General features: G+C 55.9%; 2 protein-coding genes across 4 annotated transcripts in view; one reads left to right on the forward strand and one right to left on the reverse strand.

Annotated features, from left to right (window-relative positions):
* RCC1L (RCC1 like) overlaps positions 1 to 1699 on the forward strand; it is a 33352-nt gene extending 31653 nt beyond the window's left edge. For 2 of the 3 annotated variants that reach the window (XM_019921886.3, XM_073792027.1), the window contains one exon: positions 897 to 1699. In XM_019921886.3, coding sequence (XP_019777445.2) covers positions 897 to 1126 — 230 coding nt within the window. In that variant the 3' untranslated portion in view covers positions 1127 to 1699. The remainder of the gene's footprint in view (positions 1 to 896) is intronic. The other variant, XM_004316255.4, reaches the window with a different exon arrangement.
* A 7838-nt stretch (positions 1700 to 9537) lies between these two features.
* The window catches only part of CASTOR2 (cytosolic arginine sensor for mTORC1 subunit 2), a 57150-nt gene continuing 50932 nt past the window's right edge, over positions 9538 to 15755 (reverse strand). Inside the window, exons 8-9 of the mRNA XM_033840248.2 lie at positions 15324 to 15418; positions 9538 to 15244 (exon numbers count right to left, since the gene is read on the reverse strand). Of these exons, the coding sequence (XP_033696139.1) occupies positions 15179 to 15244; positions 15324 to 15418 (161 nt within the window). The 3' untranslated portion in view covers positions 9538 to 15178. The remainder of the gene's footprint in view (positions 15245 to 15323; positions 15419 to 15755) is intronic.

Consider the following 15755-nt stretch of genomic DNA (forward strand, 5'->3'; position numbering starts at 1 on the left):
CATGGCTATCACCTATTCAAAGTAATAATAATAATAACATTTATAATAATAATACAACAAGAGGAGAAAGCAAAGTGCCCCTCTCCTGGAGAACTGGGTGGCTGTGTGCACCTGGAGATCCCTCCTGTGTTGTGGGCACCATGGAGTTTGGAGGGAGGGGGTCCATCTCCACGGCCCAGCTGTGGGGCAGTGAGTCCCCGTCAAGGCCAGCAGGCTGGAGCCTCCACACACACGAGGCTGCCTGCACTTCACCTGGAGGGTTGGGCCTGCCTGTGATGAAGTGATGTCAGTGTGGGTGACAGTGTCGGCAGGGCTGCCAGCCAGGCCTCTGGCACCTTCTGAGACGAAGTAAATACCCCTCCTCCGGGGTGCGCAGGACCTGGGAGCAGCCTGCCTGGGTCTGGAGCTGACGTGTAGAGCGGGTGAAGGCACTAGGCTGGGAGGCTTCCTTCCCACAGTGGACCCTGAGGGCAGGGCAGGGCAGGAGGGTTTCTGGAGCTGCTCCAGGGAGCTGTCTGGTGACCCCTGGGAAGGGTCTCTGAACAGCTGGCTTGAGCGCAGGTTTGGCCTCTGGGGAGTCACACTCACGGGGAACGGCCTCTGTGGGGTGTGCACGTCCCAGGACGGTGCAGGCAGGGTCCGTGCGCGTGTCCAGAGCGGCCTCTCGGGGGGTGCTGCCCGGGTCTGGGTGGGGAGTCAGGACGGCCCTTCCCACGGTGGGTGCATCACCCTTCCCAGCAGACCTGCCGGGTGGGTGTAAGCACCCCATTTCCAGGTGAGGGAGCCGAGGCTCAGAGCAGTTAGGTCACCTACCCAGAGCAGAGCCGGGGTCAGGCCCTTGATCGGCCACCGCCAGGCCATCTCTCCTCACGGTGTGCTGGTTCTTGTTTGCTCAGGTGACGATGCCTGGGGAGCCTGTGGATGTGGCGTGCGGTGTGGACCACATGGTGACCCTGGCCAGGTCCTTCATCTGAACGTCCTCCCCGGCCCGCTCGAGCCAGGCCTCGGCCTCAGGACCGCTTGGACTGCACAGCAGAGGCAGCCGCTGGGGCTCTGGTTGGGGCCCGAGAGGGTCGGGGCCCTCCGTGTGGTAAGCCGCACTCCCCGGCAGCCCGGAGCGGTGTGACCGGAGGTTCCGGGACGGGGTCCCCCCTCCTGCCGAGGGTGAGACGTGCTGCACTCAGCACAGATGCCGCCGTTATCGGCCGAGCCCCAGGGGTGTGTGGCCCTGGCAGGGCGAGGATGATCTGCTCATCTTGGCTCCTTCTGGGGAACACACGACGGCTTCTGGTGTCACGTCTGGTCTTTGGAAAGCTTAGCCCGCTCAGCCGTCTCTGCTTGCTGCTGGGACACCAGCCGAAACCCCTTGCACTGGAGGTCTCCCTGGAAATGCCAGTGGGCGCCAGCCCAGGACCCTGTGGGCCCATGGCTCTCAGCAGCCTTGTAACCATCCTTACTGCCTGGCTTAGAAGACTTGAGAAGCCCCCACGGGAGGAAGAGCGAGGCCAAATTCTTGTGGGCCAAGGGCTCTGAACACATCCTGCAAAAGCTTGGCTGGAGTACTAGTCTTGGAGAAGGAAAATTCAGAAACAGTGACAAACATTTGCATTAGTAGTGTAACTTGTCTTTTTCTTTAAAAACTTCTTTTAAAAATCTCTCTTGGAATAAAGTCTATTTTCTGCTTTTTCGTTTTTAAGAACTGGAGAGGCCTTTTTATTTTAACCTGATCATTTAGAGATTAGCTTTCAAAAACAAGGCTTTTGGTAAAGAGGCAACTAGAAACCAGTGAAAAATACTCTAGAAGACAGCCCCACTTGAAAACTGTTTGTTTTCTGACCAGAGTCTGCTCCCACAGTGCAGTTGGGAGAAAATGATGAAGTATAAAACCAACTGGGCAATCATGTCACAAAGCAGGCTCTCACTCACGGTTTGCCTACATCCCCCATCTTTTATTCATTCACTCAACAAACACTTACTGTTGTACCCCATACTTGTCAGGTACTGTTGATCCCACTGGGTCACGTGGTGGCAAACAGAATCCCTGTAAGCAGGTCTCATGACACTTACATTCGAGGAGGCAAAACAGACAAGCAAAATGCAAAGTGCATTAGGTGGTTGCGTGGGCTGTGGAGGAAAAGCCGGAGAGGGACAGGTGGTGCCGGGCGCGGCGGTTTAAAGCGGAGGCGTCACTGACCCGACATCCTCGCTGCGACCTGAGGCAGCTCAAACCGGCCAGGCGGTGTCTGGGGCAGCGGCCCTGGGACCCCTCACCTGGGCTCCTATCACCTCCACTTCTCTGTAGGGGGACCAGTTCTTATGTTTATTACAGCAAAGTTTTTCCATAAACTTGAAACAGAAGTTGAAAACCATCTGTCATTTTCCTTCCTGGAGCTTCTAGTTGGGCTGAGGACCACGTCACCCCAGTGGTGAACGGCAGTAATCCGTCCTCAGGGAGATACACGCCTTGAAGCACATGCTGATTTGAGGAGGGCGATGTCCCCGAAGGGCAGGCCGGGGTCCCCCTAGTGATGTTCAGGGACCGTGGGGGATGGTGGTGATGGAGGGTCTCTGTCGAAGGTGGGAATGGTTTTTAGCCTCCCCTCGTCCCCTCAAGTGGCAACCATGACTCAGGTCCAGTAACTACTTCCACCTTGGACACAGCACCCAGGGTATATTAAGGGATGTCTTTGGATTTGTCTTAAAACCCAGTGTCGGGACTTTCCTGGCGGTCCAGTGGTTGAGACTTCGCCTTCCAATGCAGGGGGTGCGGGTTAGATCCCTGGTCGGGGAGCTAAGATCCCACATGCCTCATGGCCAAAAAACCAAAACATAAAACATGCAGCATTGTAACAAAGTCAATGAAGACTTTAAAAATGGTCCACATAAAAAAAAAAAAATCTAAAAAACCCCCCAAAACCCAGTGTCTCCCAGTGGGGTCTGTGCCCTTTGTGGCGACAGGGGTTCCCAGCTGGAGCGCATCTGCCAGGCCCTTCCCATGGCTGTCCTCTGTGCTCCTGTCCCTTCTCAGCTTTGGTCCTGTTGTTCCAGCCTCTCCCAGCATTTAACAGAGGCCTGCTACACCATTGGCTCAGCTGCTGTGATTTCTCATCTTGTTCCTGTGAAGGCTCAGTGTTTCAGGCTCCGGGCTCCTCTCACATTATCGAGTGCATGGATGACACCCTGGGTGAAGCGACCATGGGCCACCTCTGACGTGATCTCTCTTCTCACACTCAGACTCCGTCCATTCACAGATGTTGGGGCCAGTGCAGAGCCCTGAGAAGGCGTAGGGACTCCACCGCCGTTTGGGTGAGTGGACAGCCCCTTCCAAGGCACTCGGGTCTCTGCCTTCCGTCCCCTGAGCCCCCGGCAGACGTGCAGGCTGCCACTTCATAACGGTTCTGGGGGAGGGACGGCTCTCACTGTGCGCAACACCTTAAATCAGCTAATAGAAGACGCGGCTCACCACTCTCGTCAGGTCAGTGCTGACACACTCAGAATCCTGTCATGACCACGCTTGTCCCCTGAATAGATGGTCGCCCATAATAAGTGCCCAAACACTCATGCACTTGCTGTGTTCTGTGCGACAGTCAGATGCCGAGAACATCGAAACGGTGCTGACTTGGCCCAGCAGGTGACGGCCTGGCCGTGCGTCCGGCCAACCAGGCCCAGGGCAAAAGCTTGGGCTGCGTCCGTGAAGATCGACACTGTTCTCCTGTGTGACGCCCGGTCCCAGCACCTCCCGACCGGCAACAAGAGGGACTCAAACTGTCTCGTGGGCTATTCTTTTTTATCAGAACTGATGAGCTGCCTCGTGTGGTGTGACGTACAGACAGACTTTGGGGGCAGCACCCAGCACAGGCCCGGCCCTGTGAGACAGCCATCGTCCCAGCGCCCGCCCAGCCCAGGACTGACCCCCAAGAACTTATCCCCTCCCCCAAAAGCCCCATACCTGCCTTTCTGTCTCCCAGGATGCATTACCAGCCACCCCCAGAGACTCAGATTGCATTGATCAAGAAATCCCGGCCTTTCTTCCACACGAACCTTGCTATTTAACCTGGAGCAACAGCTGGATAGATTAAGCTTGAGCTGAGACAATGCTTGGAGTCCTTCTAAGATGTCTTTTCTCAGATTTGGGGCCACACTGAGGTGCGTGCTCAGCAGTCACATTTACAAGGATAAATCCAGATACCGTGCTCACCTCCTCAAACCAGGAGTCCACTGTCTTGCCAAGGAGGCAAACAGGTGAGATGTAGCTGGTGGGGGCGGGGCTGGCCCACGGGGCTGGAGGGTAGAGTAGCTTAGTCTTGCCATCGCTCTGGTAGCCTGGTGGCAGCACAAGTGCCAGGAGACCAGAGAGTAGAGGACATGAAGCCATGCCCATCAGAAAATGCCCTGTCTGACAAACGAGACCTCGTCAGACTTAAAAGCTTTTGCACAGCAAAGGAAACCATCCGCAAAACAAAAAGACAGCCTACGGAATGGGAGAAGATATTTGCAAACGATGGGACTGACGGGGTTAATAGCTAAAATATACAGACAGCTCATACAACTCAATAATAATAAAAAAACAACCACCACCCAATCAAAAAATGAGCAGAAGACCTAGATAGATGTTTCTCCAAAGAAGACATACAGATGGCCATCAGGCACATGAACAGCTGCTTAACATCGCCAATTATTAAAGAAATGCAAATCAAAACCACAATAAGGTATCATCTCACCCCGGTCAAAATGGCCAGCATCAAAATCTCTACAAATAATTAACGCTGGAGAGGATGTGGAAGAAAGGAAATCCTCGTATACTGTTGGTAGGAATGTAAATTGGTGCAGCCACTATGGGGAACAGTATGGAGGTTCCTTAAAAAACTAAAAGTAGGGGCTTCCCTGGTGGCGCAGTGGTTAGGAATCCGCCTGCCATTGCAGGGGACACGGGTTTGAGTCCTGGTCCAGGTAGATCCCACATGCTGTGGAGCAACTGAGCCTGTGCACCACAACTATTGAGCCTGTGCTTTAGAGCTCGCGAGCCACAACTACTGAAGCTCGTGTGCCTAGAAGCCCATGCTCTGCAACAAGAGAAGCCACCACAATGAGAAGCCTGTGCACCACAACGAAAAGTAGCCCCAGCTTGCCGCAATTAGAGAAAGCCCATGCACAGCAATGAAGACGCAATGCAGCCCACCCCACCCCCAAAAAACCAAACAAAAACAAAAATACTAAAAGCAGAACTACCACATGATCCAGCAATTCCACTCCACTCCTGGGAAAATGTCCAGAAAAAACAAAAACGCTAATTTGAAAAGATATATGCACCCCGGTGTTCATAGCAGCACTATTTACAATAGCCCAGACATGAAAATGACCCAAGTGTCTGTCAACAGATGATTGGTTTAAGAAGATGTGGTGTGTGTACACACACACACACACACACACACACACACACACACACACACACACACAATGGAATATTACTCAGCCATAAAAAAGAATGAAATATTGCAGCAACATGGATGGACTTGGAGGGTATTATGCTAAGGGAAATAAGTCAGAGAATGACAAAAGCAGTATGATATCACTTATATGTGGAATCTAAAAAATAATACAAGTGAAGCTATATACAAAACAGAAACAGACTCAGACATAGAGAACAAACTCATGGTTACCAAAGGGGAAAGCGGGGGAGGGAGGGATAAATTAGGATGGGATTAACAGATACACCCTACTACACATAAAATAGATAAGCAACAAGGATTTACTGTATAACACAGGGAACTATATTCAATATCTTAAAATAACCTATAATGGAAAAGAATCTGAAAAAACATATACAAGTTAATCACTTCCCTGTACACCTGAAACGAACACAATATTGTAAATCAACTATACTTCAATTAGGAAAAAAGAAAATGCCCCATTTGAGTCTACCCGTGCAGACAAAAACTGACCGTAAGCTGCTCCGTAGCTGCAGTTGACCTTCATTCCAGTGGGGGAACGTTGAAGAAGCAAAGGCTGATTGGGTACATTCTCCGGAGCACCCTCCATATGCCAGGACCTGCCAGTGTTTGGGGTGTGGCAATAAGGATGCATCATCCTTGCAGGTACACTGGGGCTGACTGCCCCTGATCACTCTGGCCTCAGAATGGAGGAAAGCAGGCTGAGGCCACTGCCCCATGGAGCAGCCGAAGGAGGCGGTGTTCTCCATGGGGACTCTGGGGTTCCTTTAGGCAGCTTCTGCCCCTTAACCGTGGCCTTCTCAACCTCGCCTGTGTAACAGAATCATCTGGGGATGTTTTTGTTTTGTTCCTGATAAACATTTTGTTTATTCATTCATCAGTTGATGGATATTTGTGTTGGCTCCACTTTGGGGCTACTGTGGAGAATGCCAAAACATTCATGTACACATTTGACATTAGCCCAGACTTTGAGTTTTTCGGAACATTCCCATACAAGGTTTTGGGTGAGTATGTTTTCAGTTTTCTTGGGTAGAGACCTCGGATTGGGATTGCTGGGTCCTTCATTTAAATTTTTAAGTTTTGACACCTGTATTGTGGAATCCACAACACACTGCAACACTGAGTTCCCAGACACTGATTATCTATTTCCCGGAATACAACTTGAGCTGCTGCCTACAGGCCTGTTAGGGGGTCTCTGCTCACTTCCCCTCAGCTCTCTCTACTCAGGACCCTCTCAGTGCCCGGTGCTCATTAGTGTGGGGAGATGGGCTGCGGTCCAGCTGATGGCTGCCAGAGCTTCCCGCTGGTCCAGCTCAGGTGGACAGCTCCTGGAAAACATCTCCAACGAGATGCTCCAAGACCAGCTTTTGCAAGGGAAAGACCTCTGTGGTCTTTCTACCCCTTTATGCTGCCCTCCACTGTGTTTACAGGAACTTTCTTTAACCATCAGGGGATGTTAGACTAACTCACATTTTCTTGGCCGTCCTTCCTGCTGTGCATTCACACCTCTTGCCTTCTCTACCACATTCATTTTTTAAAAAAAATTGAGATGTGAGTCACATACCGTAAAACCATTTTAAAGTGTACAATTCAGTGGTTTTAGCCTATTATCTGTGTGGTGCAACCGTCACCACGATCTCATTCCACACTCCCTTTGGAGAGCTAGTGTTCACCATCGTGAGCCCCTGCTTCCCCACCAGCTGAATAAAAACCAAGGGGAGGCAAAGTGACTACAGAGTGTGCTCTTTCCTTCTGTGGCCCTGCATTCCTTTTATTACTCTTTAAAAAACTTCTATTATTTTTTGCCACACCACACAGCATGTGGAATCTTAGTTCCCTGACCAGGTATCGAACCCTCACCCCCCCTGCATCCCTGAATTGGAAGCATGGGGTCTTTAACCACTGGACTGCCAGGGAAGTTCCCTTTTTATTACTTTTTAAGAGCGGGTTGAGGAGCTTTAAAAACTATACTGAAGCCAAGATGAGTTGAATCAGACTCTTTGGGGTAGAGTCCCGGCATAGGTAACTCTCCCCACTCTCCAGGGGAGTCCAATGTGCTGGGGTAAAAACCCTGCCAAGATGCAGCCAAAGCTGCTCCCACGAGGAATTACGCCCTGGCTGGGGGAAGGGCACATGCATGGTTCGGAAGGTGGGATGCCAGCCAGTCCTCTACATCTGTGATGCCCCCCGCCTTCCTGACTGCACTGTGAAGGCCCTTGAGTTGGCCAGGGTCATCTCTCCTGAGAAATGAGGCCAGGATCCTGGCTGCCCCCTTTCCTCCTTCTATCAGCCATGTTCAATAACCCAGACTCACCATTCAGATGCTAAGTTTGGTCTCCTGCATGAAGTCCTCCGTCGCTCCCCATGGTCTGTAGCAGACTGTGAGGCCCCCAGCTGGCCTGAGAACCCACCTTGCATTTCAGCCTCATTTCTACCAGCCCCGTCCATTTCCTCCCTCTCCCACTTTGCTTCTCCATCCCAGCTACGCTCCCCTCTAGGCCTTCTGCGCCTTTGCTGTTCCCTCTGTTTGGGTCTCCCTGCTAAGCTTACCAAGCTCAACCCTAACGTCCTGGCTTCTTGTTCCTCCTACTGCCGGACAGTGGTCATGGCCCCAGGGCACAGCATCCCCTTGTGGTGGAGCCTGGCACTGCAATCCCTGGGAGAGCCTGTTTTCACATCTTTACACCTCCTGGAGCAACTCAGGCGCAGGGGCCACAGCAGCGTCATCTGGGTCTCCAGCCCCGGGCACAAGGTCTGGCACCATCCTAGAGACAGTGAACATGAGTGAGTGGTGGGAAAAGGAGGGCTTTGCTACTGTTTTGGTAGCAAAAGAGTGCCCACCCATGTTGTGGCTCCAGTGCGATATGTGAAGGGTTGCAAACCCCAGAACGGCAAGCCTTCACAGCAGCCAGAATTTCTTGGACTCGGGGTGGTGAGTGAGTGCTTTAGCTCCCATCTTCCCTCCCTTCCATCTCCAGGGCTGCTGCTTCTGTGAGGCAGGGGTGAGGGGATGGTGGGGCCCAATGTAGGCAGAACCCTGCCCTGCTCACACCTGCCCTCCATGGAAAACATCAAAGAGGGGCAGGGTGAAGGGCATCCAAGGTCCAGGACCTGCTGGTCTCAGGCCTCTTTCTTGCCTGGGCATTTCCAGCATCCACCTGCCAAGGGGGCAGGAGCTCAACCCCAGAGCGCTTGTGGGAGGGACGCCAAGCACCGTGCCCTCCCTCCTGCCCCCAGGGTGTCTTATCTGGAGGCATCAGCTCCTGGGCGTCCAGCACCAAGAAACCTTTCCCGGGGGTGTGACATTCACAGCAGGGTTCCAGCCCCTGATCCTTCCCCTGCCACCACCAAGGTCCTATCCTGCTCCAGGGGACCCCGGTCCCCCAGGCCCACCTCTGCCACAGATTTGGGGAGGAATGGTGAGTGTAGAAGCCAGTTTCCAAAGTGGCCCCCAAGGTTACCTTGACCTCTTGGTTTTCACACCCCTGTGTGGTCTCCTCCACGGTCAAATCAGAGCTGGGCTGCATGACGATAGAACATGATGGAGATGACGGAACATGAATTCTGAAGCTAGAAGAAAAACTTTTTTTTTTTTTTAGGTCCTACCTCGGTCCTTGAATCCCTTGCTCTAGGGGAAGCCAGGCGCCATATGACGAGGACACTCAAGCAGCAGAGACCCACGTGGAGAGGAACAGGCTTCCTGCCGACAGCCAGGCCCACCTCGCCAGTCATGTGGATTAAGCACCTTGGAAATAGACCCTCTAGCCCCAGCCGAGCTTCAGATGCCTGCAGCCTCTTGAGAGACTCTGAGCCCAAGCTGCTCACACGGCTCCCAAATTCCTAACCCACCAAAACCAGGACACACAAATAATCATTTTAAGCCTTACATTTTGGGGCCACTTGTTATGCAGCACTGGGTAACTAATACAGCCCCTCGCGTTCTCAGGGCTATTTATTTCCTCTCTCGGATTCTTGCTTTGGCTCCTCCCAGCTCCTGGCCTAATGTTCCCCCACCCACGGTATGAGAAGGGAGAGAGATGAGACATAGCCCTGGATCAGCACAAAATCAGACAGCCGTCAGCCAACATCATTTTTTTCTTCCATTTTAATGAACACTTTACAAAGTACAAAATATACTGTCTTTTTTGGGGGGAACATTAGGTACTTTTTTTCTCTCTGTCATACAGTACATGAATCTCAAGGGTTTTGTGTTTTTTCAAGAAAGAAAGAAAGTGTGAGGGCCTGGGGTACGGGGCTGCCCTGTTCTCCCCTCGCCCAGACCTTGGGACAGATGCATGTGCCGCTGCTACTGCTGGTGACCCGGGGCGTATGCCAGGGGAGGGCCAGACCCCCAAGGCGAAACCCTGGGCAGGGCAGAGGCCCCTCTGAGCCCTGCTGTGCAGCCAGCATCCACTCACCCCCATCTCAGGATAACGGAAATGATTTTGGCAAAGAGCAAGTGGAGGGCTCGGGGTTTTGTTTGCTGTTACACCTCCCCACCCCCAGTTTTGGAGCCAACCCTGCTCAGCTCTTCCTGGACCATTTTCTGAACAGGTAAACTGAAGCAGTGGACAGGAAAATGCACTGGGCTTGGCCTCTGCCTTGGGACCTGAATTTGGCCTGTTTTTCACCCACCCCACCGGCCCTCCACTCCGGTTTCCAACTTTGTTGGATGCTCTGCATGGACGAGCCCCAGTAGGCAAAGGGGCACCAGCCCCCAGAACCCCTCCCTGTAAATACTGTCTTCAGGATTGGCTGCTTCTGAGGAGTCCGCCCAGCAGGTCTAGCCCTTGGCTGCAAGGACCTCCGGGCCTCTGCAGGGCAGAGCACAGCCCCTGCAGGGACACCTCTGCCCCGTCTGTCCGCAGAGCAGTTTTAGCAAGTCAAGGGGGGTGGGGCTGCCTTGCGTTCGAGGTCTGCTGCCCGCACCCCTTCAACTCTACATGTGGCCCTGGGGTAAGAACGTACCCAGGCCTCGAAATACTGGACTAGCCAGTCCCTCCACTCGGATCTGGGCTCTGCACGTGTGTGCTCGAGTCCACACTACAGTGCGTGTCACAGCGCACACTCACGTGTGCGTATACACACACGTGTGGTCCTGCTCAGAACACTGCTCTGACGCCCAGCACTTGCCGCGTTCACAGCCTCCCGCACCGAGAACCGAGAGCCACGAGCTCCCTCCCCACCAGGCTGCCCACGAAAGCAGGGGCCAGGCCGCCCGCAGGCTTCTTTCTACCTGTACTCCAGGCCACTCCTGGTGCCCTCAGCCCCAAGGACAGCAGGCTGCCTCGGCCAACAGCTCCCAGCCTTCCATCCCAAGAAAGTAGGCGTCCCAGGAGGGCGTGGGTTTCAAAGCTGAAGGCCATAGCCCACCCCGCAGCTTTCTCTCTCCCTCGGTCAATGGAAAAGGGTCCTTTTGCTGCCTCTAATTTGAAAATGAAAGCATGGAAAAGAGCTGGCATGTGAGAAAAGGTATCTAGCTATACCAGGGCTCATCTCCCCTCACAAGTCCCGTCCACTCTTCCCAAGCCCACCCTCTGCTGGGCTGACCACCGTCTGCCATCTTGGTTGACCAACATGCGCCATCTTGGTGGCTCCCTTCCCAGGCGGCCTCCTTGAATAGAGGGCCACTGCCCCCTCCAGGCCTAGCCCCTGCCTCAGCACAGTACCCAGGAAACCTGAAGAGCCCAAGCCCCTGTCTTTCCACCGCTGGGAGACCCCGTCGTCCTCCCCCAAGCTCTGTGTGCCAAGCCAACCACTGACTCTGCTTCTCGGCGGCCGTGACGGCAGTGCCCGGGGGGCTGCTCCCCAGCCATGGCCTGCACTGGCCACAGACACATACACTGGGGGTGCCTCCTTCCTACCCGCCGCCCTGCCACAATTTTCCCTCAGGAAGGAGCGTCAAAAACTCCTGGCCCAGAGCCGTAGCGCTACCACCTGGAAGGTCCCCAAGGTCCCCTCTCTTAGCTGGGGCTGGGAAGGGCCCTGCTTGTGCCCACATCCAGATCCAGAGGCCCAGAAAGCTGGCCCAGGGTGGCTGGGAAGTGTGGCCAGAAGGGGCAGGAGGTGGGTGGGCAGGTTCATCTTGGATTATCAGGCAAATGGTACCGCTGGCTTGGGGTAGGGGCCTGGCCCTTCCTATCCCCCCCACAGCCTCCTCTCCTGAGCTCCGTGGCGTCCTCTGTCACCACAGAGGGGACAAGCCCCAACCGACCATGCTTCTGGACACCACACTGGCCACCGAGGCCATGCTGCCCGCATGGGGAGGCCACAGCGGCCAGCTCCGGGTCACCCGGTCCCTCCCTTCCCACCAGGGGCCTGTGGCCCGGAGTTGATGGGAGGGGGAGAATGCTGGTGCTTGGGGGGTTCTGGACCCCCGGAATCCTGGGGAAGGGAGGTCTTATGTGCCTCTCCTGCTTGGATGGGTGCCCTGGGCTGAGGTCAGTGGTATAGGCACCGCCTCCTGGGGGGCTCTGGAAACCCCTGTGGAGGAAAGAGGTGCAGAGCGGGCACTGCCCAACTCTTTGCTGGGTCAGGACTAGGGCCGAGGGAGAATGGGGTTTCTTAGGAACCAGGGGCGCCCATGTTGAGAGCTGAGCCCAAGAGGCAGATTTTGATAATTGGGGGCAGGGGTGAAGTGGGCGATCGCGGCCCCTGGTCTCCCTTAACCTCGCGCCGCTCTGCAGTGCGCAGGGACCGGGCGGGTGAAGAGAGAGCGCAGCACTTAGATGGTTTGAGCTTTTCTGACCAGCGAACAGCACAGACTCAAAAGACACACCTGGAGCCCAGGTGGCAGCTCCTGGGCCACCCGCTCACCCCCAAGCCAGAGCCTAGAGTGCCTCAGCCTGACAGGGCACCCTCTTCAGGCCACCTCTCTGGGGGTCTGGGGACCCCTGCACACAGCAAAGCCAGAGATGGCTGGGGGCAGCCAGCCACCGGGGAGACCACTCATTCTTCCCCCAGATCGCTGGAGACCCAGCCGCTGACTCACGGGCACACAGAGGCACCGAGGATGTGCCGGTCTCTGCACACAGTGGGAGGATGGGGGTGTGCGGAATAGAGGGGGCAGGTTTTCAGGGTGTCGGCTCCCGCCCTGTCAGCTGGATACACACCTGGGTAGCCCAGAGAGCGGAGTCCATCCGTCCCTTTCTCAGTCGGATGGGGCCAGTCCCCAGGAGGCGACCTGGGGAAAGAACCTGAGGCTTCTACAGCGAAAGAAATCAGGTGATGGGGCTGTGGGAGCAGACCTGGGCGGAAAGCCGGAGGGCGCCCGTCCCGCTGGGCCAGGTCTTCGGGCTGAGAGCACCGGCAAGGGGGCTCTTCTGTTCCAGCTGTTCCTCCCTCTGTGCCACTGTCCCCCAAATAAAATAAGGGTGTCCAGGGGCCTTGGTCGTGCCAACGGGATTACAGGAAGGGGCCGAATCCAGCTTTCAAGGGAGATTGGGCAGGAGGGGTTAGGGACCCTCAACACCTGCCCCGGAGCTCAGTTCCTGGGCCGTTGGTTTAGTTTTTCTCTCAAGTCAGGGCCGAGGCAGCCAGCCGGCTTCTCTAATAATCGTATTGCCTATATACTTGAATTAAAAATATATGGTGGCTCAAAACGTGCCTGTGTGCACGGCAGACACCGCGGGGCGGAAGCCCTCACGCCCCCACACACACACACGCACACACGCGTGTGCACGCTCACACAGTATATATTAACATATATATTGCTCAAGTATATATGCTATTTACAGTATATATCTATATCAACATAAAACACAGGTATTTATATGTGTGTACAATATACGTCCTAGGGGGTCTAGGGAGCACACGTTTCTGGGGGTCAAGGGGCCGACACACTTGCTCGGCAGGGAGGAGAGGCGGGGGAGTGACACGGTGAGGGGGGGACAGACAGGAAGGGGTCTGGAGGGCGTGCCACGGAAAAATCAAGGCCTTCCAGGGACAGTAAGGGGACTCTCGGGGCGTGAAGTGCTGCCCTGCCCACGTGGACACCCCCATTTTGGAACCAGCAAACAATTGACGTTTTGGTGTTTTGTGCAAAATGAATTAACTTAAAAAAAAAAACACGTGGGTTCCGAATCAGTACTTGGGCCCCGAACATCTGCAAGGATCCAGACAGACAGCTTCCCCACCTGGTGGGTGTCCATGGCTCAGAGGGTCCCACGCGGCACAGAGAATGGGGGTGGGTGGGGCTTCACCAGCCCAAGAGAACGTCCCTTCTCCTCCGAGCTTCTCAGGGACAGCACGTGTCAGCTGCTGCCCGGGCACCGAGGAGGACCCTGCAGGTCCTGCTTGCTTGGAAAACACTCCCAGCTGGAGAGGAGGCACGGGGGCCACCCCATTCTCCGAGGGGGCTGGCTTGCCACCTGGCTGTCCACCACCCTGCGGCCCTCGAGTCCCCTCTGATGCTCAGAGCCACTCTGCCTTGGCAGCTCCGTGGGGGGATGCCCCGGGGACCCCTGTATCGTAACAGACCTCTGCTCCCAGCTTTCTGCTCCAAAGGGAGGGCCGAGACCTCTGGAAGCAGCTCCCTGGAGCCACAGGGTGCCAACCAAGCGACGTCACACTCTGAGCCCCGGCAGACTCAGCGGGCCATCCCCTGAAACTACTGCCAGCTGCAGCCTGGGTGCAAATACATTAAATAAGAAACTAGAACAAGGTACGGTTTTCTCTATTAAGGCTCAGATAAGCTGCCTCCCAGGTCAAGTACTCATGAACACCACGGCCCCTGGACCGAGGGGTGGGTGGGCAGGTGAGTTGGGGGCAGAGGCCTTCCACTTTCCCCCAAAAGTGGGGCGAGGGGGCGGGGCAGGAAAACGGGGGAGCCCTGTGCTGGTCTAGTTAACTGCTGGGGAGGTGGGGGTGACCTAAGACACCCCAGGCCCAGAACGCTGGGGCTGCCCCCATTTAGGGGAACCCGAGGCTCTGCCAGCCCCAGGAGGGTCCAGGGAAAGCAGAGGGGACAGGAGCTCGTGCCCCAGGCTGGTGGGTCTCCTGGGAACCCCCTCCCCCCGGGACTGAGCGCTCGTGGTGGGGAGGGTCTGGAAAGGCCCCTTTGGCAGTCTTGCTGGGAGTTGGGGCACACGCCCTGTGGCTGGCAGGCCAGGTTCTGGGGGACTGGGGTCCCCCTCCAGCTCAGGGCCCCACCCGAGCTCCCTTGGAGCCTCACCAGCACACGACCAGAGGGCTGCCCACTGGCCTCTACTCTGCAGGAACCAGCCCAGAGCCAATGGAACCAGAGACCAGTGACCACAGGGGCCAGAACCCCTACCCTCACAAGGGCCTTCCAGGGCCCCATGAACTCAGCCCTGCTCAGCCAGCCCCCCAAGATGACCCGAGAACTGGTCCTCCCAGTGTCCTGTAGAAGGTGCCAGCTTCCTTTGGCGTCTGCCCCCGGCCGTGGGCGAGGCAGGAGGAGAAGGTGGGTCAGCTCACGAGCTCCCTGGGCCTCAGACATCATTTTCTGGGGTGCGGGTGGGGGAAGGAGGCGGGGGGGGTTCTCTGGAGGGTCTGGGGGCTCCAGGAAGGCAGGAGGGCACGGGGAGGGCTTGGCTTGGGCCACAGGCCTGGCGGGGTCAGCCATCAGGGGCGTGTCCTAGGGATCCCTTCCTTGGGGGCCCCGGGGCCGATTTTCCAGTCTGTTGAGAAATACTGCGAGAAGAATCTTCAGGGTGGGGCTGGGCCCAGGCCTGGGGGGCAGACGGGGAGGAGCGGAAGAGGCCCTCCTAATGCTTCTCTGCTTGGCTGACTTTCAGGGCGCCGATGACGCCATTGATGTTTTCTTCTGGTACCTGCGAGGGCGGGAAGCAGACACCCGTGAGCCCCTGGAGCCGGGCCTGCCCTGCCCGGGGGCCGGTGCCGGACACTCACCAGTGCGTGGTCGAACTTGAAGGTACTGATGTAGTAAGCGGGGATGTCAGCAGCAGCTAAGGGCTCGGAGATCTGGGCCACGATGCCGCACTCATCTGGGGACAGAGGCGGGGACCACGTTTAGCGTCCTCCCCACCCGGCCACCCAGCACAGCCTTGGCCTCTCCCCTCCCTCTGCTGGCAGTGCCCGCCCTGTACCCGCAAGCTTCCCAGAGACTCCCCGCCCCTCCATCCAGCAGGCTTCTCTGATCTCTTTGGCCAGCAGTGAGCTCTCCATCCTCAGGGCTCCACAGAAGGCACTTCTGTCTAACTGTGACCACCCTCTGCCTGTTTCCGTGCCTCGTAGTTTGGACTCATCTTCCTGGCCATCTTGCGAGTTCCCTAAACAGAGCTGGAGGTAGCGTGGCAATAAGAGGACGTGGGTTCAGGCCCT

This window comes from Tursiops truncatus, chromosome 15 (genome assembly GCF_011762595.2).
Source record: "Tursiops truncatus isolate mTurTru1 chromosome 15, mTurTru1.mat.Y, whole genome shotgun sequence".
NCBI lineage: Eukaryota > Metazoa > Chordata > Mammalia > Artiodactyla > Delphinidae > Tursiops > Tursiops truncatus.